Source organism: Lissotriton helveticus, chromosome 6 (genome assembly GCF_964261635.1).
Source record: "Lissotriton helveticus chromosome 6, aLisHel1.1, whole genome shotgun sequence".
NCBI classification, from domain to species: Eukaryota; Metazoa; Chordata; class Amphibia; order Caudata; family Salamandridae; genus Lissotriton; species Lissotriton helveticus.
In genome coordinates, this window is record NC_136067.1 from 469,747,030 (window position 1) to 469,772,521 (window position 25,492).

The window sequence follows — 25,492 nt, forward strand, 5'->3', positions numbered from 1 at the left end:
TTTGATGACGTTTTTACTGCAGGCACAGTTTCACCGTCAATGTATTTTACTGCACGCTTTTTTGTAGCTACGGAAGCCGATTTAGTTGCTACCGCTGTGGCTGTCTCAGCCAATGAATTCCCTGCAACGTGAACGCCATCACGCTGATGACTCAGTGAGTGTATCACGTGAGTTTTTGGTAGTTCTTTCTGTAAAAGAACTACTTGTTCCCAAAGCACTTTTTGCTTTATTGTTGCACCTGTGTCATCTTTGTAACCATTTTGAATCCATTTCTGTAAATCGTTATTGTATGATTTGACGCAGTAATACGCGTCGCACACTATAAGTGTCGGGAATTCGCGATCGGCATTATCTAGCGCCATTTTTAACGCTATTATTTCAGTTTGTTGTTCTGAATTATTTTCCACTGAGTGTGTTTTTGTAAGTAGAGGTCTTAATTTACCTCCGCGCCACACTTCTTTTACAATTTCGCATGTGGCGTTGTAAGCCAGCTCTCCCCAAACTGAGGGTTGAGCATGTCCGTCTGTATATATTATACAGGCGTACTGTCGTAAAGGCAGAATGTCGATTGGCAGAGGGTATTCTCTCTCATATTCTAGATAATTTAATTCTTTCATTTCCGGGTCAAAATAATATTTTACTTTGTCTGTAGCAACAGAATTTACCCATTGTATCCATTCTGGATTCAGTGCAGTTGTCGGTAAATTACATGGTGTTGTTAATGCCTCAAAAGCTGATTCTGCTGTTCTGACTGTAACCTGTCTACCGTCGGCTTGGTATTTTTCCTTTGCTACAGCTATTTGAACCGCATGAACAATGTTTTCCTTAATGCTGAACCTTTTTTCAGCTTCTGTGTACAAATGTGATTTGTATGCTATTGGCACCTTCTCTCCCTCATTAGAGGTCAGGTATGTGAATCTGCATCTTCCTGGGATGACTCGAATCACAAGGTTGCGTGTGTTGTCACGTGTTTGTAATTTTGTTTTAACTAACATGTCTGTTTGTAAAGATCTCAAAATTTCTGTGTGTTTTTGAGTCCAATTGATTCTTTTATAACTCTCTCTGCATAATTTATAATGTAAGTTCTTCCGAAATTTTGAAAACCTAGAATTGATTGTAAGTTTTTTAGTGTTCTAGGTGCTTGGATCACAGCACATTTCTCTAGGAAATTGTCAGCCAGGCTTTTGCCTTCACTTGATAGTTCATATCCTAAAAACAGGACAGTTAGATGGGCAATTCTTGACTTTTTAAAGTTGAATTTGTTACCCTCTGCTGCGAACCCAAGTATTATGGTGTTCACTCTCTTCAAGTGAGTATCCAAGTCATCATCTGTTAGATAGATGTCATCGACATAAGATAATGCCTCATCATCATATATTTGTAGTAACTCTGTTACTCTTGCTGAGAATAATCCTGGGCTGTTCTTGAACCCCTGGGGCAAACAACAGAATTTTTTTTGCGCGCCATTTATTGAGAACGCGGTCAAATATCTGCTCTCTGGTGCTATATTTTGACAGAAGAATCCATTAGAGATGTCTAATGTTGTTTTGTATTTTTTGCGCACTATGCTATTGATTAGTGCAGCACTATGCGAGTTTTGTACTGCAAAGGTTTTGCAACATGAGTTAAGGTGTCTGTAGTCCAAAACAAGACGATATGAATTGTCTGGTTTGGAGACAGGAAACAAAGGATTATTCATTTGTGAGGTGCAAGTTTCAATCACCCCCTGGTATTCAAGTTGATCTAGGATCTCTTTTACCCGTTTTTTAGCTTCTTGCTTAATTGGATACTGCCTCTGAGCAGTAGGTTGTGATTTTAACTGGATTTTGTGAGGAGGAGAGTCCTCATCCCATCCCACATGGTTTTTATATAATGCAGGAGCTTGGGCTACTGCCCACTTTCTTGCAAGTGTATATTTTTTATGAATTGGAATATGATTTGAGAAGGTAGGCATAATTATTTCTTCGCCATGAGGGCACTCCCTGACAAACTCTGGTGGCCAGTCTCTTTCAGCTAGAAGGATATCATAGCCTTTGGAGAGATTATCCCAAAAGAGACCCCTTATTTTCCTAGTCTTATCCCCCTCTATACGCAATGTTATTTCATATATTTTATGAGGTTTGCTAACTCTGGTATCTGCAGTTTCCACCTGAATGTATTCATTCGTGTCCACTGTCTCCAGATGATTCATAAGGATCTTGTGAGCTATGCTCACTTCTGCTGCGCTGTCTAGCATTGTCTGAGCCCATTCTCCGTTTTTCAGCTGTGTCCTCAGTATTCTCGGCATGGTTGATTACTTTAATACTGGCTACCTTCTTTTTTGGAAACTGTAATTTTTTATTTTGATGAGCAGGTTCCTTGTCTTTGGACTTGGCGTGCTCTTCCCTGTGTTCTGACCGTCCTCTTCTTTCCGATTTCTGCGAGGAAGTCTGAAAAGATTGAGAGGGACGTGTATCAATATCTTGATATCTATCAGGTTTCTTCAGATTATCCCTATTTCTAAGGTTGTATTTTTTCTCAGAGGGCTCCCTTTGGGGAGACTTGTGTCCTTGGTCCGGAGATCTTTCTCTCCGCCGAGGAGACCTTCCTCTGGACTGGAATCTTTTTTCTTTAGGAGTGGATTGTTTATTTCCATCCCAGCTCTTTTTTTGAGTGTTTAGATTATTTTTAAGAAATATTTTTTCAGGTTTTTCAATGAGTTGGGGTTTTACCGGTTTTCCACCCAAACTATCTCTTCCTAGTTCTTCATAGGATTTTTCTATGATTCTGGCAATTTCAAATGGTTGGTCTGCTATATCTGTCTCTTTCAACCTCTGGCGGATCGCCACAATTGCTGCTTCTCCCTTTATATTTGCTAATAATATTGCCGAGACCTGCTTGAAGTCTTTTAGTAATTTCATACCAAGAGTTAAAGCAGGTTCTGGACCGTATTCATCTTGAATTTGTTTTAGCACATCTGGTATTACTGACATGGATGGAACACCATGTGTTTTTGTGTAAATGGAAGCAAAGACTGTACCCCAAGTGTCACAGTCCTCCACATGTGGTGCGATTCCCATTGGAAGACAGATAGTCAGAATCCTGTGTTTCTCAACCGGGGTGGTATCTGGAAATATCGCCTCTATTTGAGTGATTTTTTGTGCTAACCAGAATGGAATTTGTTCCCGTTTTGCGGGTACTTTACCTAGACAGGACTGTATGTTCTGTGGTGTAATTTTATTTGTGTTCCCCTGGTGAGGGATCAGCTGTGGAATTTTAATAGCTGGTAGGACTGTTGAAGTCCGCATTACATATTGGACTAATTGTCTGTGTATTTTAATTAGTTGTTTTAGCTGTGCTAAAAGATCTGGTGCAGACATTTCTTCAATGTCTGGATGTGGTGTGTATCCGGATAGGACCGGCCACGTTGCTCCTGGTCTACCTAGTGGACCGAGCCTGGTGATGTGATTATTATGTTTTAGGGCGCCATTAAACCAGAGAAGGTGCTCTTGGTATTTGAGTGGTATTTCCACCTCCTCGAAAGGCGTGTACTCATTAGGAGGTTCCTCTATTTTGTAGTAGTGGAAGTCCTTTGTTACAGCGTTTGCTGCTGGAAAGTTTATCCATGAATAGAATACCTCTGTCTGCCGATATTCGTGTGCCTCGATTACGAATATGACTGTACCACCTCTCGGTGTCAGCCCATTTTCTATAAGTTTTAAAGTTATAGATTTCCTTATGTTGACCGGGATGAGTATTGCCTCCGGGTCAGTTTGCAGCAGAGTATTGTCAGCTGCTATGAGTTCAGCTGCTATTCTAGCTGTCTCCCTTTCTTCTTCAGTTTCTGACATTCTAATGTCAAGAAGATTTTGTTTATTTGCAGATCAGGTTTCTATGGAAACAAAGATTAGATGCACAATATTTTGGAACAGTGTATCCTTCAACGTTGAATAAACCAAGAACCATACATAGGAGTCTCCTCCTACTAAGTTTGGCGGATTTAACCTTTCACCCACTCCAGACGTCTTTGGAGTATTATGGGGAAAAGGGGTCTGTGTGAAAAAGCACGACTGAGTTACTCTAATGTCTTACGTTAGATTTATCGCCCATCCAAACACGTTGGGCGCCATGTAGTGTAGTTCCTATCATCCCAATAGGCTCTGCGCATTGGAATAATATCTTCAATTGTATAGACGTAGGACAGAGGTTAACTAGGTCTTCTACTGACGATATTAGACTTAAAGTTTAATGTTTGTGCCAGCTAGCTCAGAGTTCACTAGAAACTTTCTCGAATAGACCAGGAGGAGTTTAACTTCCCTGGATAGACAAGAAGGGATTTAGTTTCTGACAACCATAGAACATGACAACTTTGCTCTCCCCTAATCAAGAGTGTATCTCTAGAGTCGTGTGAAAACAAAAGACAACTTATTTTACTCAGTCAGTTCAGTGCATTCTTAGTTGTAGAGAAAAGGAAGAGACGGGCGTGTTCAATAAAAAGATATTATTTATTGATCAGTCTCTTTTCTCATACAAGAGAAATGAATCGCTATTATTGTAATACTTAGAGTTAAGTAAAGTGCATACAGTAATAACAGAATTATAAAATAATACTGTAAAAGCATTGATATGGTTTCTTAGCCATATGATACTTAAAATGGATAAAATAGATACATACATATATACATTGACTAATCGTACTCAACTGGTGCTTCTAACTACGCCTACCCCAATGTAACTGACCTAAGCCTAATACGTGGCGGGAGTAGATAAGTAGCAGTTTAAGTTAAGTTTGCTTTGCCAAGGGTCTGCTTCAAGAATTCTCTACAAAGGATGATTCAGTTCAGTACCTGGGAGTTTAGAAGGCTGGAGGGCTGGTATCTCTATCTCAGGTCTTGATATTCCAGCTGCCTGCGAGGGCTGCTTGGAAGCGCCGGAGCTGGATTTCTCGGCAGGAGAAAAGGCAGCGTCTCTCTCTCAGCGCGTCAGAAAGGAGGGGCAGCGTCTGTGGGCTTCGCTGTCAGCTGGGCTCCTCGGCAAGTCTCGCTGCTCCAATCTTGTCACCACCTCGTGTGTTTGCTTAAGGCAATGTCGGTAATATTTATACCTGAAAGGTGCCGGGATTGACGTAAGGATGGACATAAATACGTCAATAAGGATGTCATACGAACTGATCGTTCGCACATTCTTTACTGAAGTTCTCGGCTAAATCAAAACAATGGCTGTGGGGATTTCCCAGGTCGTGGTAGGTTTGATTTGTTTTGAGAACACCGTATGCCTATTAGGGGGCTGGAGGAATAGTGCTTGCCTAATGAGATGGCATGCGCTATGACCTAATCAGATAACGGGCTTCTGTGCCGTTGTGTGGCTAATCAGATAACGGGTTTCTGTGCAGTTGAATGGCTGCTAGTTAAATATTAACCAGACAAGGGTCAGAAATAGGGGGATCGATACAGTACCCATAGTAAATACACCACAGGCCCTTGGGACAAACTGCGCCAAATGCTGGAGCTCTCTGGCTCTGGAAATACATAATGTGCACCTTGAAGCCCTCTAGGCTCTGAAAACAACGGTGCCCAGAGTTGGAGCCATCTGGCTCTGAAAATAGCGGGGCCAAACTGGGGAGCGTTGGAGCCCTCTGTCTCTGAAATCAACTGTGCCCCACGAGCACACTGGCTCCTTAAATAATCAACTGGGGCCCCAAACGTTGGAGCCACAGGGCTCAAAACCAATAAACATGCCCCTCGCTGGAGCCTCCGGAGGCTCTGAAAATAGATATGCCCCCAAGCTCTGGAGAACACGGGCCCTCGACTGGGGCAACCACGGACCCCTCACTGGGCCAGGAAACAACCATGCTCATCTGTCGGAGCGGCCCGCTGCTAGACGGGGCCACTCTGACTTACACGGGGCACTCACTGGCCCTTTCTAGAAAATAATTATGGGCATCGTTGGGGCCTGCAGGCCCAGAGACAAAACCTACCCCCGACAAGCCAGTGGCACCATTTGAGGTCGGGGGTCCCCAGTCACCGGGCTCCTCCATGTACTTCCATCGGGTCTCCGCCCCCCTCCCCACAGCCGTCTAAACTCACCGGCTCTCTCGTGGGTCACGGCGCGGCTCCTCTTGGCTGGGATCTGCTGCACCATGCTCCACCGGGAACTCCTCTAGATGCCGCAGAGCTCTCTCCGGTCACGGGATCCCTGCCGACCAGCCGCCATTCTCTATGCCTCCCTTCTCGAGAGACCAACACGGCACTGCTTCCTTGGGACTTCCCCCAGGCCTCACGAGGCCACGCCCAAGTCCCAACGAGGGTGCCTGACTTCCGGATGCATTTGCAGCAGCCCAGCAACGGCGTACAAAGCAGCTCGGGCTGCGGTGGTCATTCTTCGGCGGCATAAACGGGGTGGCAAAATGAGGCAAAATGAGGGGTAGGCTCTCTCCAAAGATCGGGCTATAAAGCAGGGTGGGCTCCTGCAAATTGAAATAAACAAAAAAGCGGCCATCATGCAGGGTGGGCACCTGCACTCTAAACTCCGAACCAATCAGCGGGGTGGGCATCCCAGGGGCATCCTCAAAGGGGAGCCTCCCTTCAGGGCAAAGTGCAGCATCGCTCGGCGCGGCCCATGCTCCTCCTCAGCTACAAAGAGCAAAGTCCTTCCTGAAGGAGAAATGAAGCAAAGCGCTCCCAGGGCGCTAGGAGCTCAAAGAAAGTCCTTCAGGCATCAGGGCGAGAATGTAGGGCCCAGGGGCCAGCACACAGGGCACTCCAGCAAGGAGGCAGCCCCCATGGTGGTCCCTCTTGGGCCCTACCAGCAGCAAGCCCCCCCTCTGTCAGGATTCCAAAAGAGAACAAGAACCTTTTCATGGGGTCACAGCCCCTCTTTTATACACCATTTCCTTTGTTTCCAAAGGTACAGGCAAGGGGCGAACCAGATGCAACTGGTTCTTGAGCACTTTGTTTTGCTCAGCCCCTCTGCCTATTCACAGGATGGGTCAGGGACATCAGACACACCACAGGACCACACGACCCTGCACTCCCCACACATCAGGAACTACCGTGGACACACATATCCCCATGCATTCCTATGGGAGGGCAGGCTACGCTCACCACACATACACAGAGAGCGCACACACTTTACACTGGACCACAGGAAAAAAGTGCGCAGAGGCCTAAAATCACCAACACCAGGTTACAGAAACAGGCTAGGAAAATGCAAAAAGTTTTAGTGTGAACCTGCCAAAAGGGCCAAGTCCAACAAATCAACTATGCCAAAAAGGTGTAAACCAATCATACCGTATTTAGAGGAGAGAGCAGACACGTTAGCACAAAAAAGAGGTCAAAACAATAGGCAAGAGAAGGCATAACAAGTTTGGGGATTCCCCTGCAGAAAGGGCCAGGCCCTACATATAGTGTATTTATTAAATGGCAGGCCTACTGGCTTTGTCATGGTTTCAGCAAAGTAATAGAAGCAGTGTTATGTCACAATATACCCATGCACCACCATTAAAATCACTGAGGATGGTATCATCTTACAATAACATTAATTAGGGAGAATAATGACTCATGGTTAACACTGTGCTTTTCAATAAAGCATTTAATTGTCCTTAATTAGAGCATGTATTGGTTCATTGTTATCTTTGTAATTTTCAATAAGCTGAGTGCATGAGGCTCTTCTATTTTTATATATGCTGGAAAGCAGCCTTAGTACTCACCAACAGTGATCCCCGCACTCAGAACTTTTGGGCAAAACCCAAGCACCATGAGAGCTTTAATCCAGCTGAAACCTCTCCTGGGGTCATTAATTTCACCCAGTGGGAGAATTAAGGGAGGATATTTTAAGGGTATTCTTCTGCCAGCTCTGTTAACACATTGCAGAAGGTAGGCTTTGCCCCTGCCTTCTCTGACATACCACAAAAATTTAAAATGCAAATTAATTAAGTGCCCCCAAAGAATTCAGAATTAAAAACCACAGGAGAAACCCATAGCCCCAGTTTAGACTTGGGTAAATTTAGTATAATAAAACAATGTCTGAATGGGAGTCAGTAGAGGGGTACTATTTAATACGTAAATTCATTACACAAGAAACAAAAAAAAGGTATTCATTTTGTTGATTAGATGCAACTACATTGTCAACAAGGCATACAAGTATGAATTATGGTTTATAAATGCAGCATCAACCATGCTTTTAAGAATGTTTACTAAGTGCAAGGTGAACAGATTGCACTCATGAAAGAAATATTTAAATAGCACATGTGAAGAAAGAGAAAAGTAAAAGTACAACAGTGTATTGGAAACAAATTGGGAAGATATTATGCATGGATTGTTTGAATATAAAGACAATATGCTGGATCCTGTCATAATTCAAGTTCCAATTTTATCAGGTACATATTGACGGTGTTTCGACCGCCATAACTCGAGGTCATCATCAGGGCAAGAGTAACACAAAAGGCTGCTGCCTAAAGGAAAAGACACAAATGACTGCTGCCTAAAGGAAAATACACAAATGAAGCTTAAACATGGTTCCGAAGGTAACTGGACCATTATACAATGTTGTGAGAGATGTGTTAGGGTACCTGAAGGAATTCCAAGCTACCTGAGAATGGTATTCATACAGTTAACATCTTTAATAAATAAAGAAAAGAAAGTCACATATTTTAAAATGGGGTAGTGCACTATACAAACCATTAGACAACGTTGGATTTGCTTTTTTACTCTAATTTAGTCTCAAAGATTAAGTGTAAATACTTCTCTTTTTTTTTTAAATCATTTGACTTAAATTGTGTATTTTATCAACCCTCAAAAATGTACCTCATGCTCACCGGTATAGGAAATCAGGTCTTGATGAACGGTTTTGTCATAACTTTTTAATGAGTTACTTTATTATTAATAAAACATACTGTAAAAACAAGGGTTGGAACAGCGAAACGTGATGTAGCACCAGCCACAGAACTCCAGTAAAGGCATTATTATATGCTGGTGCTTGCTCGGCGTGATTTTAAGCTACTTCTCCATTTGTTAAAAAAAAATATTTTTGCAAAGTAACTTAGGCACAGTCGCAATCCTGAAACGGTTGGCACACGAAACAGAATAAAAAGGAAGCTACAATTTATTTGTGAGGTGCTCTTTAAATAGCTTGATGGTTGTTTATTTCCATAATGCACTAATAAAAATCACGCAGGCCTTCTGATCAATCAGCAATCGGTAAACCAAATGGCTGTTTTCTGGAAAGTTATAAAGTGTGAAATCAGCACAGACCATTAAATGAACAAGCACGTTTGTTTGACAACGTGCAGAATACTAAGTGCTAACATTAAGTGTATGCAATTCTCAGTGATCTCCAATACTAACAATCTTGCATCAGATCCTATACGATTTAAATACTGCTGAGCATATGACGCTAAAAATGATTATGTACACAAAGTTCCTCACGCTCATCCTTATAAAATGGGCACCTTTTTTTTAACACAACGCTGGGATTCCGAATATTAACTACACTTCTGCACTCCAAGTAAGCAGTTCAAGACAATCTCATTTAATTTCAAAATATGACAAGAAATGTTTTCTATGAAGTTATTCTTAATACTTTATATTTGTACTTGCTAATTAAATTAAGCAAAAATACTGCTTTATCATTAAACCATATTCTTTCATAGAAGGGTATCTAAACATCTAAAAACATAAGCAACACCTGCTTTAAAAGTAATATTTGTAAATTAAATGTTCAATATTTCTCTATGAGCAATGCTTAATTTGGGTCCGGGTTCTGGGTACTTAGAACATTTTCTGCAAAAGGCGATGCTCTGGTGCTGACTGCACTTTCACTACCCTGCATATGTTCATAGTGACAGGTTTTTTGTAATATTCTCTGTCACAAAGTAATTGTTTTGGGAATTAGACAATATTGAGATTGGGTCAGTGAATCACTTCAAGAAGCGGACCAAAGAGCTCTTCACTATCGTCAAGGAGTTCTCCAACCCCAGCACCGGCACCAACGACATCACTCCATCACAAGACCTCTGCGACTCCCTCGCCTCGTTCTTCCACCGCAAGATCGCTGACATCCACAACAGCTTCGGCGCCCCACCCACGCACCCAACCGTCGAACCAACGCCCCCCACCGCCACCCTTCGCACCTGGACCACGGTGACCACCGAAGACACAGCCCGCACGATGAACACCATCCACTCCGGATCACCAACCGACCCCTGCCCACACCACGTCTTCAACAAGGCCGACTCCACCATCGCACCCCATCTCCGGAACATCATCAACGCCTCCTTCAACACCGCCGAGATCAGTGCCCTCCTGAAGAAACCTACAGCGGACCCCACCGATCTCAAAAACTTCCGCCCCATCTCGCTCCTCCCTTTTCCTGCTAAAGTCATCGAGAAGATCGTCAACAGACAGCTGACCACCTTCCTCGAGACGAACGGATCCCTCGACCCCTCACAGTCCGGCTTCAGAGCCAACCACAGCACCGAGACCGCCCTCATCGCAGCCACCGACGACATCCGGACCCTGCTCGACAAGGGGGAAACAGTGGCCCTCATCCTCCTGGACCTCTCCGCTGCGTTCGACACGGTCTGCCACCGCACCCTAGTTCAGCGCCTCAGCAACATCGGTATCCAAGAGAAGGCACTGGAGTGGATCATCTCGTTCCTCGCCCGAAGAACACAAAGAGTCTGCCTCCCCCGTTTCGCTCCGAGGCCACCGAAGTCATCTGCGGCGTCCCGCAAGGATCTTCACTCAGCCCCACCCTCTTCAACATCTACATGAAACCTCTCGCAGCCATCGCACCCCAGGACAACCTCAACATCATCTCTTATGCCGACGACACCCAGCTGATCCTCTCCCTCACCAGAGACCCCGACACCGCCAGAACCTGCCTACACGAAGGGATGAAAGACGTCGCCGAGTGGATGAAGGACAGCCACCTGAAACTGAACTCGGACAAGACGGAAGTCCTCATCCTGGGATCTTCGCCCTCCGCCTGGGACGACTCCTGGTGGCCCCCAGCCCTGGGCACCGCACCCAAGCCAACCGACCACGCACGCAACCTGGGCTTCATCCTGGACCCCTCCCTCTCGATGACCAGACAAGTCAACGCCGTATCCTCATCGTGCTTCAACACCCTGCGTATGCTTCGCAAGATCCTCCGCTGGATCCCGACCGAGACCAGGAAGACTGTCACCCAGGCACTCGTCACCAGCCGACTGGACTACGGAAACGCCTTCTACGCCGGAACCACAGCCAAGCTACAGAAAAGACTCCAGCGCATCCAGAACGCCTCCGCCCGACTCATCCTGGATGTCCCCCGACGCAGCTACATCTCCAGCCACCTGAGGAACCTGCACTGGCTCCCCGTCGACAAGAGGATCACGTTCCGGCTCCTCACCCACGCACAAAAGTCTCTCCACGACTTGGGCCCCAAGTACCTCAACGACCGCCTGACCTTCTACACGCCCACCCGCCAGCTACGGTCCACCAGCCTCGCCCTCGCAGCCTTACCACGCATCCGAAGAGCCACCGCCGGAGGAAGATCCTTCTCTTACCTGGCTGCCAAGACTTGGAACTCCCTCCCCATTCACCTTCGGCTGACCCAAGACCATCTCGCCTTCAGACAACAACTCAAGACCTGGCTGTTCGAGCAGTAGCATACCCCTCCCCCCAAGCGCCTTGAGACCCTCCCGGGTGAGTAGTGCGCTATACAAATGGCATGATTGATTGATTGATTGATTGACCTCTGATCAGCCGGCTACTCCCCCAAGCAGAAGAATCAGAATGAAAACGGACACCCTCATCCTGCTTCCTCTTAGTTTTCACATCAATGGTATGGTACAAAGTGAAACCGCCTGTATAACATTTAAAATCGGTGAAAGTGACAATAACAGTTACAATCTGACTCTTGACTGAGTTTGAAAGTGTGCAGGATGATTGAATACTGACTATTTCTTGAGCTACGGGCTGACACCTGCCCTCTGAGTTTTGATGCAGTATGCCGGTGCAGATGCCAATCCTAGTCAGACCATGTGCCTTAAACAATCACCTCCAGGAAAACAGGTATGTGAGTTGCACAGCAATCTATCCCCAGTGATTGGCCCGGCAGGTGCCTGCAATCGTGAATGGATAGGTTTTCATCATGTTTCGCAATTCTAGAAGTCACTGCAGGAAAAGTATCGCTCTTGACACACAATACTCACTGGTGGCAGTCAGAGCCTCTCAAGGAAAGTCTCAGTGCATTTTAGTGTGGAAAGAACAGGAAGTAATGTCACTTCCTGTATGAACTTGGAAGCAGCAAACAAACACTACTCTCAAGATAGAGAAATAATCAGTTGACTCATGATCAATGGGCAGACAAAGACCCAATTTAAAAAGAACCATTTTAAATGTATATATGGTACAACAGGTCTTCAACAGACACCTAAACCTATGTTTAGGTGAGAACAATAAAGTCCACTCATTGAACAATTTTATGACCTTCAACATGTATGCAAAACTTCCTACATATACACTGAAGGAAAAAATGCTGTTTTAAGAAAAATGTATTTGAGTAAATGATAAAAGGGCGTGTTTCAACGTTTTTTGCATTTTTTTCAGTTGTACCACTTAGTATTGAGCCAGGAGAGAAAATAATTAAGCCTGGGTGGAGTTCCACAACTAGATACTCAGCAAAGTGACAAAAAAACTCTGCCAAACTACACTGAATTCCGCGAGCAGAGGAGTGGGTTACCTTGCACTGCTTGCACTGATTTTTTGTGCTGGTTGTTTGTCCGGAACTGTAAAATCAGTGCGAACAGCATCTCGCATAGTGCAAGAGGACGCTGCTTCTTTGTCACCTTGAATAGAAGATCTACTCGAGCAGGAGCTTTCCCTACGCGAACAAAATTTTTCTCAACGTAAGCGATAGCGACGATCCACAACCGTCCACGATGAGAAATATCGCTGGGAAGTGGTCTAGCATTGGATTTTCCTTGCTCCCCAACTTACCGTTGGTGAGTGCAAGCAAGGAAAAATCTTAGCTATGCTAAGCGGTGCAGAGTTTTTCAGAACTTTGCGAGCTCCACCGAGTGCAAAACACTCAGCACACCCCACGAATGGAGCGGAGTTTACCACCCAGGCTTAAAGATAATTACAGTTAAATGGTATCAGTATCACCAAAATATGATAGCAGTTTTAAAATATAGATGTCCAGTAACACTGCTGAGATGACAGTCTCCGATGGCTAACATTCTTTGCTCACGTGACTGAGACAGCACTTCACAAATCATGCCTCCAGTCTAAGCTGACATTTGCCTCAGGATTAAAGTGGAGAGTGCACTCTGTATATCTGCTCTGTTGACATTAAAAATTATGGGTTTAGTAAATGAAGGCACCATTCTACACATAATTGTAACACTCATGTGACTAAATTAGGATCTTAAAAAGTGTGCAAGTAATAATTTTTCGAATGTTTTCACACTAACAATTTCAGTCTTTTTTTTTTTTAAAGAAATAATGACCATCCAAAGACCTAAACTCTTCATCGTATCGTATCGTATCGTATCGTGGTATATTTGTAGAGCGCAGACCTGTCACCCCAAGGGCATCCTGGCGCTTCGAACGATGAACCAACAATTTCAGCGACAAGTGATAGTTGGCATAGGGAGATGTAGTCTAAGATGAATGACCTACATGCTATTAAATAGCAAGGATGCAGTTCCCTGAATATGTATATGCAAGGTTTGCAGTACTCCCAGAAGGAGAACCTAAATAAAACAACCATTGGAGTGATTGTTATGTTATGTCAAAAATATTTGTACTACACCATACGGTTTCTTGGCGCTGGTTATGGGAAATAGTCTGCAGTTATTTGATTCATTCATAGGCTTGGGAGAACAGCCAAGTTTTTAGGAGTCTCCAGGGTGTGGCTTAGCCAACTGCAAGATGGCGGCACTTTGAGTGGGCTCTGCTGGCCAAGCCAAAAATCTGTCATAATCCTGCGGGCCCGGGGACGTTCTGACTACCCCCACACGGAGATTTCTGGCGCCTGCACCCTGGGGAGTGCAAAGATCACTTTTTGTGCCAGTGCACATTGGAGAACGAGTGGTCGGCCTGTCGTGTGAGGCTGCGGCCTACGCGAAGCTCGACAGCAGGCCCTGAGGTGGTACATCGGCGTCACAACTCACGCCTGCTGAGGAGACACTGCCTGATTGTGCCTGTGAACCTGACTGCTGTGGAGTGGAGGTGCCCCATTGTGTGGGGGGTGATATCCCCGACAAAGACTATCAAGTAAGAGGGGCAAGTCCAGCGGGAGGCGGCTGGTGGCGGTGAGAGGGCCTAGGTGCTGTACCGCGGGGCCTGCAGTGGCGTGAGACTGTGGCGGGGGTGCCTACCTTCTGGCAGTCAGCGATGGCCTCTTCTCATGCTCACTGGGCCCCATGACAGGAGCACTGTGCCCTCCTTGCATCCCCACTGTAGCGCATCTCTGCTGTGCGGCTGACCTCGCAGCCCAAATCCTGAGGCCTGGTCAAAGGCCTGTGAGTGATGGAGGAAGAAAAAGGCTAGAGCGGAGCTGCGAAGTTTCCAGGGTGCAGTGGTTTGCCATCAAGGAGGGAGATCAAGTGATCCACGGCGAGCACTGGCCTCGGGTTGATTACCCCTGCTGTGGAGAGAGGACTCTGACATCCCCCCCTTCTACAAAGAATAACATGCCTGCGGCTGGGACCAACAGACTGGACCCTTGTGGTGGGGCTGTCTGAGTCACGCTGGAGAGCCTGTTTGCAGGCGGAGGTCATATGTTGCTTTTTGTAAGAGACCGAGGCCTGCCTGTTCTCCATTTATCACTTTCATATCACTGCAAGGTCGACTGTTGCTTCCTGTTTGTTAGGTGCTATCTAGATAAGGCACCTTGATCCAGTTCTGATTTCAGGAGACAGCGAACTGTGACTAGCAGGCGCCTGCTGGGAGGTGTGTGGACTGCCGCTTTTTGTGGCTCGTGAGTGTGGCCTGGCACATTTTTGGTGCTGTTCTCTTCTTTTACTACAAGGGCCCCGTATTTGTAATACAGTAGTGCCTGCCAGCGATCAGACACTGACTTTTTCTTTCTGCGCCCTAGGCACGATTCGGCTTGCCCCCGGGGGTGCCAGGTAAGCTGTTCGAGGATCCGCTCTCTCCGGTCCTGTGGGCAGCATGGGCAAGGCAGACGCCAAACGGACTAAATTAACATTTGAGAATCGTAGGGAGACTCGCCAGGAGCAGTCTTCTCTAGAGGCGGTCAAACAAGCTACCCAAACTGAGCCTGGCACAATGCGAGATGATGACCTGAAGGCATTGCTGCTGGGGTCAAGGCCAGCATTGGTGGCATTGATCAGTTGTGTGTCTGCCTCGATCGGAGTAAAAATCGGGGGGGGGCGCAAAACACCCAAATTGCTTGGCTGGAGGCAAGGGTGTCTGAGGTTGAGGATGCAATAACAGGAAACAAGCAAAAGATGCTTGAAATGGTCAAGATACTGGAACTGATTGAAACCAAAAATGAAGATTTAGAGGTGCACTCCCGTAGAAGCAACCTCTACATCACAGGCGTACCTGAGTCCTCCAACATCACGAGGATGGAAGACTTTGTTGAAACCTTACTGTGTGACCTTTTTGGCGATGTGCTCTCGTTGGTCTTTATCGTGGAGAGGGCGCATTGATCCTTAGGGCCGTGGCCTCCTCGGGTGCGCTGGCCACCCCGATAATTGCTAAGCTCCTGAATTTCCACAATTGCGATGCCGTACTACGCATGGCGCACGAAAAAGGCGAGATACAACATCAAGGTATCATGTTCTATATGGACTTTATGTTGGCCGGCGAAGAGAATACTCCAGAAACAGGATTATTATTATGGTCTGGGTTACCCCTCTAAAATGAGAATAAAGACGGTAGCACAGATGCAGTTCTTTGATGACCCAAAGGCCGCGCTGGCATTATTAAAAAAAGTGGAGAAGCGTCAGCGTGTTGCACCAAATAACTCTGAGCACGCTGAGGGGGGGGACATGTGCTAATGACTAGTTGGGGTGCTCTAAATTGCTTACATCGTTTGTAGACTAGCATAACGATGCTTGAACTGTGTGCTGACTGTGCTACATACAGTGGCGATGGTACTATGGCCCCGGGGTTGGGGCACGACCACAAGTTTACACTGTTCGTTTTAACTCTGTCCTACTCTTAACATGGTTTGGCCACCCTGTCTTCAGATGGGGGAGTATGCTGGGTGGAGCCAGGGACCCATGGGATAATTCCCACACTTGTTTAATGTTAGCAATTGGGAGATGGGAGGGTGGTTCTTCTCAACCGGATTGGAAAAGGTGTGGCGCCGCGGCTAGGGCGACTGACTCCGGAATCTGGGGATCACAGTTCGACCCCCGGTACCGGCGCAGATTAGCCCAGCACCATGTGACTCTGGGCAACAGCTTGCTTAATCTTCCCGTCGGCCCCCAGCGCCTAGAGACCCTTACGGGTGATTGTGCGCTTTACAAATGTGGATTATTATTAATATTGGGGGGTTGGTTTGGGAGGGAAGGGTGTGGGGAGAAGATTTCCGTTCAGAGTGTAGCTTGCTGCTTTTTTATTTATTCGCAATATGGGGGGGACCAAGTCGTATAAATAGGGCTGGAATACTACTGTTGAAATATGTGATGCAGTTGGCTACACCTAAGCATGGGTCCCTAAGGAGGCGCTCCTGAGGAGAGTCTCAGCGCCATATGACCTCGCTACAGACGGTCTGCAATTGCTAAGATTACTTGCGTAACATGGAACATCCGCGGTCTTAACGACTACTGGATGTCCAGGCTGGTACATGCATATCTTGCGTGAAAGGGGATGGGTATGTGAATACTGCAGGAGATGCACCTGCCCGGTATCTCCCTGTCCCAGCTCCATACCCGATGGTGGGGGGAGTCCCATTCACTGACATATTTCAATTATAGCAGGGGGGTTTCCCTGCTGTTCAGTAGGGGAATGTGTTGGACAACCCCATCAGTAGAAGTTGATAAAGAAGAGAGGTATGTCATTATTGCGGGCAGACTATATCAGTGCCCCTTAACAATAGTAGCAGTATACAGGACTAATCAGGATGATCCACACTTTTTCTGGTTGGTATGGCGAGTGGCTGCTGGTATGCAGTCTGGAACTGTGCTCTGGGGGAGATTTCAACGTTGTGCCTGATAGTCAGCTGGATCGCTCCAGGGCTACACAGCATCATCCACAGGTAGTGGAAGCACTCAAAACTATCATTGCAGATAACTTGTTAGTGGATGTATGGAGGTGCATGCATGCTGTACAGAAGAGTGGCACCTGTAGCTCTAAGTACCATGGGTCTTGGTTGTTTATTGATTACTGGCTGTTGACAAGGAACGCTGCGACGGGCGGTGCTGTCTGGCCTTGAAGTGGTGATCCGCAGTGAATGTATTTTGAAGCATGCTGGGGTGTTGCGGGCGAATCGGGGCATGCTCGGATGTTTGGAGGCAGATATCTCGAAATTGGAAAGAGAGCAGGAGATAGACCCTAGCCCGACCACCCTGGCAGACATCAGAGGGAAAATAACTGAATAAATGGAAGAAGCTGAGAGGGAGGTAAAATATTTGGGAAAAGAGATGGCGGCGTGATGATTTGGAGAGGTAGGGTGCCCCAGGAAGACTCTGGCGGACTCCCTGCCGGGTGTGATATCTGCTTTTTATAAAAAATCTGTACACGTCTGGAGGCACTGCAGGAGATATTGAGCTGCAGGTCTACCTGGACACTATTGAGCTCCTGTGGCTTGGACCTAGCCATAGGGAATATCTCGATGACCTGATTACCCCTGAAGAGGTTGCATGGTCATTTCTGCTCTTCTGGCTGGGAGGGAGCTGGGCCTTGATGGGCTCACCCGTTCCTTTTACAAGGAGTATTTGGACCTACTTGTCCCCCACCTCATAGAAATGTTTCACGATTCCTTGGAAACCGGTTTACTTCCCCTGTCGCTGTGCGAGGTGTTAATTGTTACAATTCTTAAGCCGGACAAACCAGCTGAGTCCTGTGATTTGTATCGTCCCCTTTCTCTTAGAAACATTGACACAAAAATGTACACCAAGATTTTGGCTGATCGCCTGCAGCCACTTATGCCGCTGATTCCCACCCGGATCAGTCGGGTTTTATTCCGGGGCGTGGGACGTCGCACAATTTACTATATTCTCAGCACTGCACTATCTTAGTCCTGACGTGAAGGCGGTGGCAGCGCTACTTGACGCCACAAAGGCGTCCGACAAGCTCGAGTGGAACTATCTATTTGCACTGCCGGCAAGATTGGGATTTAGCCCTGACTTCATAAAAAAGATCTGTTCACTCTACACTTTACCGTCAACCCGGGTGAGTTTTAACGTTCAGATCTCAGACAGATTTGCGATAACTATGGGAACCAGACAGGGGTGCCTTTATCCCCACACCTATTTGCCATAGCCATGGAGCCTTTAGCTGCCATATTGCGGTAACATAACGTGAATCACGGAATTGGATTCACTACCAGAGTACTGGTGGTGTCACACAATGCAGATGACGTCACGCTGTATATTAGTGATCTTAGCATTAACATATATACAATGAGGTCATAAGATTTGGTGGGCACTCTGGAGTGCAGATCAATTGGGGCAAAACTAATATTTTTCCGCTCACTGATACTACCACCCTCTGCCCCATGGACTACCCCTACAGATGGGCTACTGAGCTCACAAAATACCAGGGAATCTGGCTCAGTCGAGATGTGAATGAGGTCTGGAGTGCAAACTTTGGTTCGAGTGGTTTGAGACGAGTGTGCAGGTGTGGAAAGGATTGCCGCTATCTTTGGTGGGCCGCATTGCAATAGCTAAGATGATTGTTTTGCCAACATTTGTGTACCTCTTTGTGAATGTCCTGATTCCCCTCATGGCGCAATTCTTTAAAACACTGCGGTCTGGCTTGGTGTCATTGGCATGGGTGGACCGCCAGCCCAGGGTTGGCTATGAGATGCTGACTCGACCCCTGGAGAAAGGTGGGTTGGGCGCTCCCGACTTGCTGGCCTGTGCCCTATGTGCGCAGGCTAGCTATCTTTACCACTGGCTGTACCCAGTACCATTTCAGCTGCATGTAGTGGTGGAGCGATACAGAACTGTGCCGCTCCCTCTCTCGACTGCAGTGTTTGACACATATAGTGCACCGCGTAACAAAATTGACCCGGTGGAATGTGTGCAATGGGTTTGGAGTGGGCGAAATTGTGCTTGCCTCTCAGTGCTACAAGCTACATTAGCTCACTTGGAGGGGAATCCTCAGTTCCCCCTGCTGCAAAATAAGGGAATGTCTGATAGAGCTTCGGAGCTGGGCCTGCACACTGTGGCGGATTTATTCCTGTCGGGTAGGTTTCTGACCTTGCTACCCAGCCCTAAGGCACGTAGATTGTTGGCACTCGACACTCTACTTTATTGTCAGTTACGTGCAAATTGTAGAGTGCTATATGACACCTTCCCGGAGCAACCCCCAAATTCTGAAGCGTTAGAGCACCTGTATATCATGGCCACCCCAAAGAAACTGGTCACTAGATTGTACTCCATTGTAAACTGCTCCGCCTTTCGGGAACCCACCTTGACAAGGGTTGCTTGGGACCAGGAGCTTGGCGTTGAGGTCTCGGAGGTGGTGTGGGAGTTTTGCTGTGCTCGCACAGGAAAACTGTTCCCTAACTATAAGCTACGGATGATACATTTTAAAGTATCTGAATAAGATGTACCGCACTCCACTACAAATGGATAAGATGGGCCGCTGTGCAGCGCCTGATGCGTCCTTATTGCACTAAGCTTGGGGGTGCCCGAAAGTGGCCAAATTCTGGTGTGAAGTATGCGATGCAATTGGAAATATAGTGGAGTCCCCCCGGTCTCAGACCCAGTGACCTGTCTGTTGGATTACGTTGAAATAATAGCTGTGAAGAGCCGTTGCTTGTACTAGTTAAGCGCAGGGTCTCGATTCATTGGGGGGCGACGGTTTGAGCCGTTGTGGATTGCATGGCTGCGAGACGCTGCCTATTGTCAGGAGCAGCTCAGCGCGTATTGGGAGCTTATGCCGGAGAATGTCTGGCCAGTGAACATTTGAGATCCTTTTGTTGCATACCTGAGGAAGACCACTAACATGGAATTAATGGCTCAGGCTCCGGCATATTAAGGTGGCAGCAGCGCAGGGGGGGACGCACGGGACACATTGATAACTGTCGGATGGTCTGTTTGTGCGATTGTAGATGCTGTGGGGAGGTGTTCGTCGCTGGAACAACGAATATGTAAAGGTTTCAAGGAGTGTAATACATGTGGCTGTGCTCTGCTGTATCCCAACACATGGAATTTTGCTCTATTGCTATGGTATGCCTTGATGATACTGTTATTTCTTTTTTTCTGTTCTCTAAAAAATCAGTAATAAAAAAAGTTTTTAGGAGTCACCTAAATTGAAGGTAACACGGTGAGGATCTGATGTTTGAAGGGAGTGAGTTCCAAAAACGAGAGGCCAGTACAGCAAATCTAGATCTGTCTAATCTCTTCCTTTGAATGGTGGGGATAACCTGGAGGTGAAGGATTGATGACCTCAGGTTACGCACAGGCATGTACCTCTGGATGAGTGTAGAGGCTAATTTCTGTGCAAGCATTTAAAGATAAGTCATCCAATCTTAAATGTAGTCTTCTTGTTAAATGTACCGGAAGGCTGAAGTAGAGCGAGTTTGCATAAACAATTTGGGAGATAACCATAGAAAGAACAACCTAAACAAGAGCTTCAAAAGTTAGGAATCTACTAATTTTCTTGATCTTCGGGAGCTGGAAAAAACATGTGGAAACAACAGACCCGATGTGGTACTTCAGAGAGAGAGATCACTATCAGTTGTGACTTCGAGGCTCTTTGCTGAGGTTGAGGGTAGGGGTGGAGTCCCCAACTCAGCGCACCAGAAATTTGAGTTCCAAGCATTTTGAGAGCCACTGACTAAGACAAGTTCTGTTTTATCTGGATTTAGTTTTAAGTGGTTGCTAGTCATCCAATTGCGTATACATAGGTGTATGAAAATTCAGAATAGAGTGAGGAGTATTGCCAATAGTAAAAATCAATCGCATATCATCAGCATAGTTGAAAGTACACACATTCATTTCCCCCAGAGACTGAATTAACGGAAGGAAGTACAAACTGAACAGGAGCGGGGCCAGAGATGATCCCTGTGGCACGCAGCAGGTCAATTTCCCTTTGGGCACCGAAAATTGGGAAAGTTGATCCGATTGAGAGTGACCATCTAATAAAGATGTGAGCCATTTGAGGGTGGATCCCTGGACCCCTGCGTCCCTGACACGGTCCACCAAGAGTTCATGGTCGATCGTGTTGAAAGCTGCTGATTGATCAAGGAGCACCAGTACCTGATTATTGTCCTTGTCTGCTTCTTTCCTCATTTCATCTTGTACATTCAAGAGTACTGCCTCAGTGGACTGGGAACGGCAGAAGCCAGCTTTATGAGAGTCAAGAAATTGGAACTGTTCTACAAAAGAGCAGAGGCGGTTAGCAACGTGGGCGTCCAGTACCTTAGCCAAAGAGGTAAGCAGTGAGATGGGATGATAGTAAGAACAAGTGGATCTGTGCCTATTTTCTTGATTAATGGAATAACTATTACTTCTTTGAAGGATCTGGGAATAGAGCCCTGGATTAATGAGTCATTCAATAGAGAAAGGGCAGGATCAGGGTATGCATACAACATTTCTTGAAAATATGAGGGGGACAGTTGTCTGAAGGAGATCCAGATTTGGCTTTCAGCCAGCAGATCAGGAAAAAGTTCTCCACTGATTATAGGGAACTGACACAGGGAATGAGGATTCCGAGACGTAACTGTTTGAGTGCCAATAAACGAGTGAGCGGGTGTGCTCGCTTTGATGGTCATGGTCTTAATAATGAAAAAGGTGTTCAAAGCGTTACATGATGATTGAGTGGGGGTAATTTTACTGTGGCTCTATCTAGTGTAGATCATTCAAAAACAAATATATCTTTGGATTTGTTTGTTGAGTTCAGAATTTATTAAAAAAGTAGATGGTCTTAAGTCGTAGAATAGAGTTTTTATATTGCTTGAGTTGGTCTTGGTGAATAACCTTTTTTTATCTTTTGAGTAATTCCGTCTCCAAATACATTCAGTACGGTGCAGGGCTATTTTCTTAATGTTTTAGGTCTTCTGAGGACCATTTCTGAGCATCATGGCACCTGGCTGTATTAACTTTCCTAAAAGGAACATGGATGTTGCTGGCGGCCTCCAACCATGGTTTGATGTTTTTTTCATTTTGGTTAATGGTAGAATGTTCATAGGCACATGTTTGACACTGTTCACCCCATTAAGTAAGTCAGTCAATTTTCATGAGCTTGGGCCACCCATCTCCTTATTGGCCCAATAGTTAAAGTCGCCAATCAGTAAAATTTAGTATGGTTAATTACTAAGTGGGATATTTGTTCCCCCAGTAATTGGGGGAACTGAGGCATGTTGTGAGGGGATCCATAAATCAGAACACAGATAAGTGGGGTTAGAGAGGAGTCAAGTTTGATAACTACCTTTCTATTGACTAAATATCTAGGGCAGTGAGGGTGGTGAACTTCAATCGTTCGTGAATTATAGCAGCAACCCCTCCACCTATTTTCTCTGAGGCCCGATTTGTCTGAAGAATATAATAATTGCTTGGGAGTGCGGCAAGGATATCAGGATAAGACTCATGGGAAAGCCATGTTTTAGTTAGTAGGAGTAGATCTGGTTTAACAGGTCCCAGTAAATAAAATTATTCAAGTTAATGTTTCACAATTGACCATGTGTTCAGATATATGATTATTAGGTGAGTCGTCCTGTGGTTATCCTGCCTAGGAATGATATCTCCAGCGAAGCAAGGCAGGTTCTGTTTGGGAAGAAGTCCCTGATGTTCATAATCTCCTGCATGACATTTACAAATGCCCCGCTATCAGTATCTCAGGAGGTTGAAAGGGATTACCAGGCTGTTTTCCTGCCGACTCATATTGGCCCCCTTAATGTTTAAAGACTGAAAGGACTTTGGGGTGGAAAATGTGAAACTTGTAAACTGTTGAATTACACATGGTAAGATTAACAGAAAGTGAAAAAGGGAAAGTATGGCTTGACCTAAACTTTTTGACAACCAAATAGCCATCTATAATGGGCAGTTAAAAAACCATATATGGGTCACTTCGGGAAAAGGTACAAATTAGTCCACACACTAAACGTCCCAGATAACACAATTTACTCCCTTCCTTTCCTTTCCTTCTTGCAACTGCAGTCCCTGAGACAATTTTATCAAGGTAGCATTCAATCTTGTTTGGGGCCACTTTTTGCTTCGGAGTTTAATTCCACGTTGATTTAATGGTATTGGCCACTATCTAACAATCTTTAAAATCTTAAATTCTTCACAAGAAGTTCAAAGCCCTATAAGTGCTTTTAGTTATTTTGATTAAGATATCTTTAACGTCCATTAGTACCCACTTACCATACAATATATAATACATACATAACATCGCATAACATTATTCGTTAAACCAAAATACAGTACTGCGGAGCTAATCACTTATAAAACATATTTGCAAAATTGTATGTCATATCCATCAACAACGCCTTGTTGAAAGAGTATTCAAGAATATTTTGTTAGCAGATTCAACATTTCTCCTCTTACCGATGCATGTTGGAGGATCTGGTTGCCAAAAAAAACGATTATTCAACTCAACACAAGTGATTTTTGCCTGTGCTTGAAGTTGGTAACCAGGGTCGCACTGAAAGCTAACTGTGTCACCAGGTTCTCTGCTGTCGCCGTATCGAGTCCCATTTTGCGGAGTCCCAGGGTCATTACAGGTTGCTGCTATTGATGCTGCAAAAAAATATATGAATTAAATAGGGACACAAATACGAGGATGTGTTCATAGTGTGAAGAAATAATACATTTAAAGTGAGTTAAGTTATTGTAAGTTTTAGAAATGCTCCACGGTAAGTACAAAAGCAGAATAGTTGTCCATTATATTAATAAAACTATAATTTTTCTGGCTATATATACTGAGTACACATTTTATTAACTTAAGCCTAAGGAGGAGGTTAGGAAACACACTAAAAACCCATATCTAACTGGAAATCTGGGGGGGCGTGGCTTGGAGCCCGACCAACATGGTGGTGTTCCGATGAGGTTCCTAGACCCGAGTGGGTGAAACGCGCACAGGGTGACTCTTGCGAGAAGCTACCTGGAAGACGTGATGGCGGAATTATGCCTCACTACATTATTACCGCATCTCCGGTAATTTAGACAACAATATCATCATTTTAAATGCGTCTGGGAGGTGGCGTTATGACAGCCGCCATTTTGTTTTTTCAAACGCTACACAAGCGTTTTTCTCCCTTCAGAAGCGGTGATTTTATCATCCACTATCAACCACATTTGACCCCCTCTTGCTCTGGCAATGTAATTACTTCTATCAGCAGGGTCTATAGGGCGCTGTAACCCAGTTTTACCTAACTTTATCATAAGAACTGAGGTGATGTGGTTTCTGTCACCATTTTGTTCTCAGCTTTCAATCTATGGGAGATAATTTTTTCTCAGCATTATTAAGAGGCGTACCAGCTCTACTTTCACAGCATTATGAGGTCCTGCATAAATTACCCTCTAACTTGTACTGTCTTTTCGCTCTTTGAACAGGATTTAGGTACCACGCATTGCCTCTTCAAGCAGTTTAATTGCTCATTTTGTGGTGGTGTCTGAACTTGCTTAGGCATTCCAAAGCTCCTAATAATTTTTGGACAGTTTTTTCTTCACTATTCACGTTGAAGGCGCTGTCTTATTTAGCTGCATATTTTCTCATTTTGGTCCTTTCCTCCTCTTTGCTAGCTCTCTCATTGTCAATACTATATATGCTCTCTGAACTTTAAATGTTGCAGTTTGATGGGCAGAACAAAAGGTAACCTCTCTGTGAATCTGATATCAAAGCGTATTTTCATTAAAAACTCCCCAAAAAATTCGGAACGATCTAATTTGGAAAATTTGGGGTTCTCGACATAGATCAGTGTAACACAGATATGGAGTTCACACAGTTACCAACAGGTAAGTCGAATGTTAAACGCTTAAAAAAAGACCATCCCTCACCAACCAAGCCAGCTTCCCCAGTATCTATGGAACTTTTACTCCAGGAAATAAGGGCCCCAAGACCCTTTGTAGAAGAAACAAACGCCAAACTACAAATCCTCTCAGATGATTAGCTGCAGCTGGACACTAGACTCACAACAGTGGATCAGAATAGTTCCTCTTTTCAGGATACTACTAAATGTGTTACCTCCTTACACTCTCAAGTTTCAACATTCCAAAAACAAGCCGAGGACCTTCAAAATTGGAATAGGAGAAAGAACATGCGCATCTTTGATCTGGCAGAGGGAGTTGAAGGTACAGATCCTATTGCTGCCTTTAAATCCTTTCTCCCCAAGATTCTTCATCTACCAGAAGGCACCACATTGAATATACAGC

General features: G+C 45.4%; 1 protein-coding gene across 1 annotated transcript in view; it reads right to left on the bottom strand.

The window, feature by feature from the left end:
- The window catches only part of CSMD1 (CUB and Sushi multiple domains 1), a 4,503,734-nt gene that overhangs the window by 1,615,662 nt on the left and 2,862,580 nt on the right, over positions 1-25,492 (bottom strand). The window contains exon 27 of the mRNA XM_078647516.1: positions 23,666-23,857. Within this exon, the coding sequence (XP_078503642.1) occupies positions 23,666-23,857 (192 nt within the window). The remainder of the gene's footprint in view (positions 1-23,665; positions 23,858-25,492) is intronic.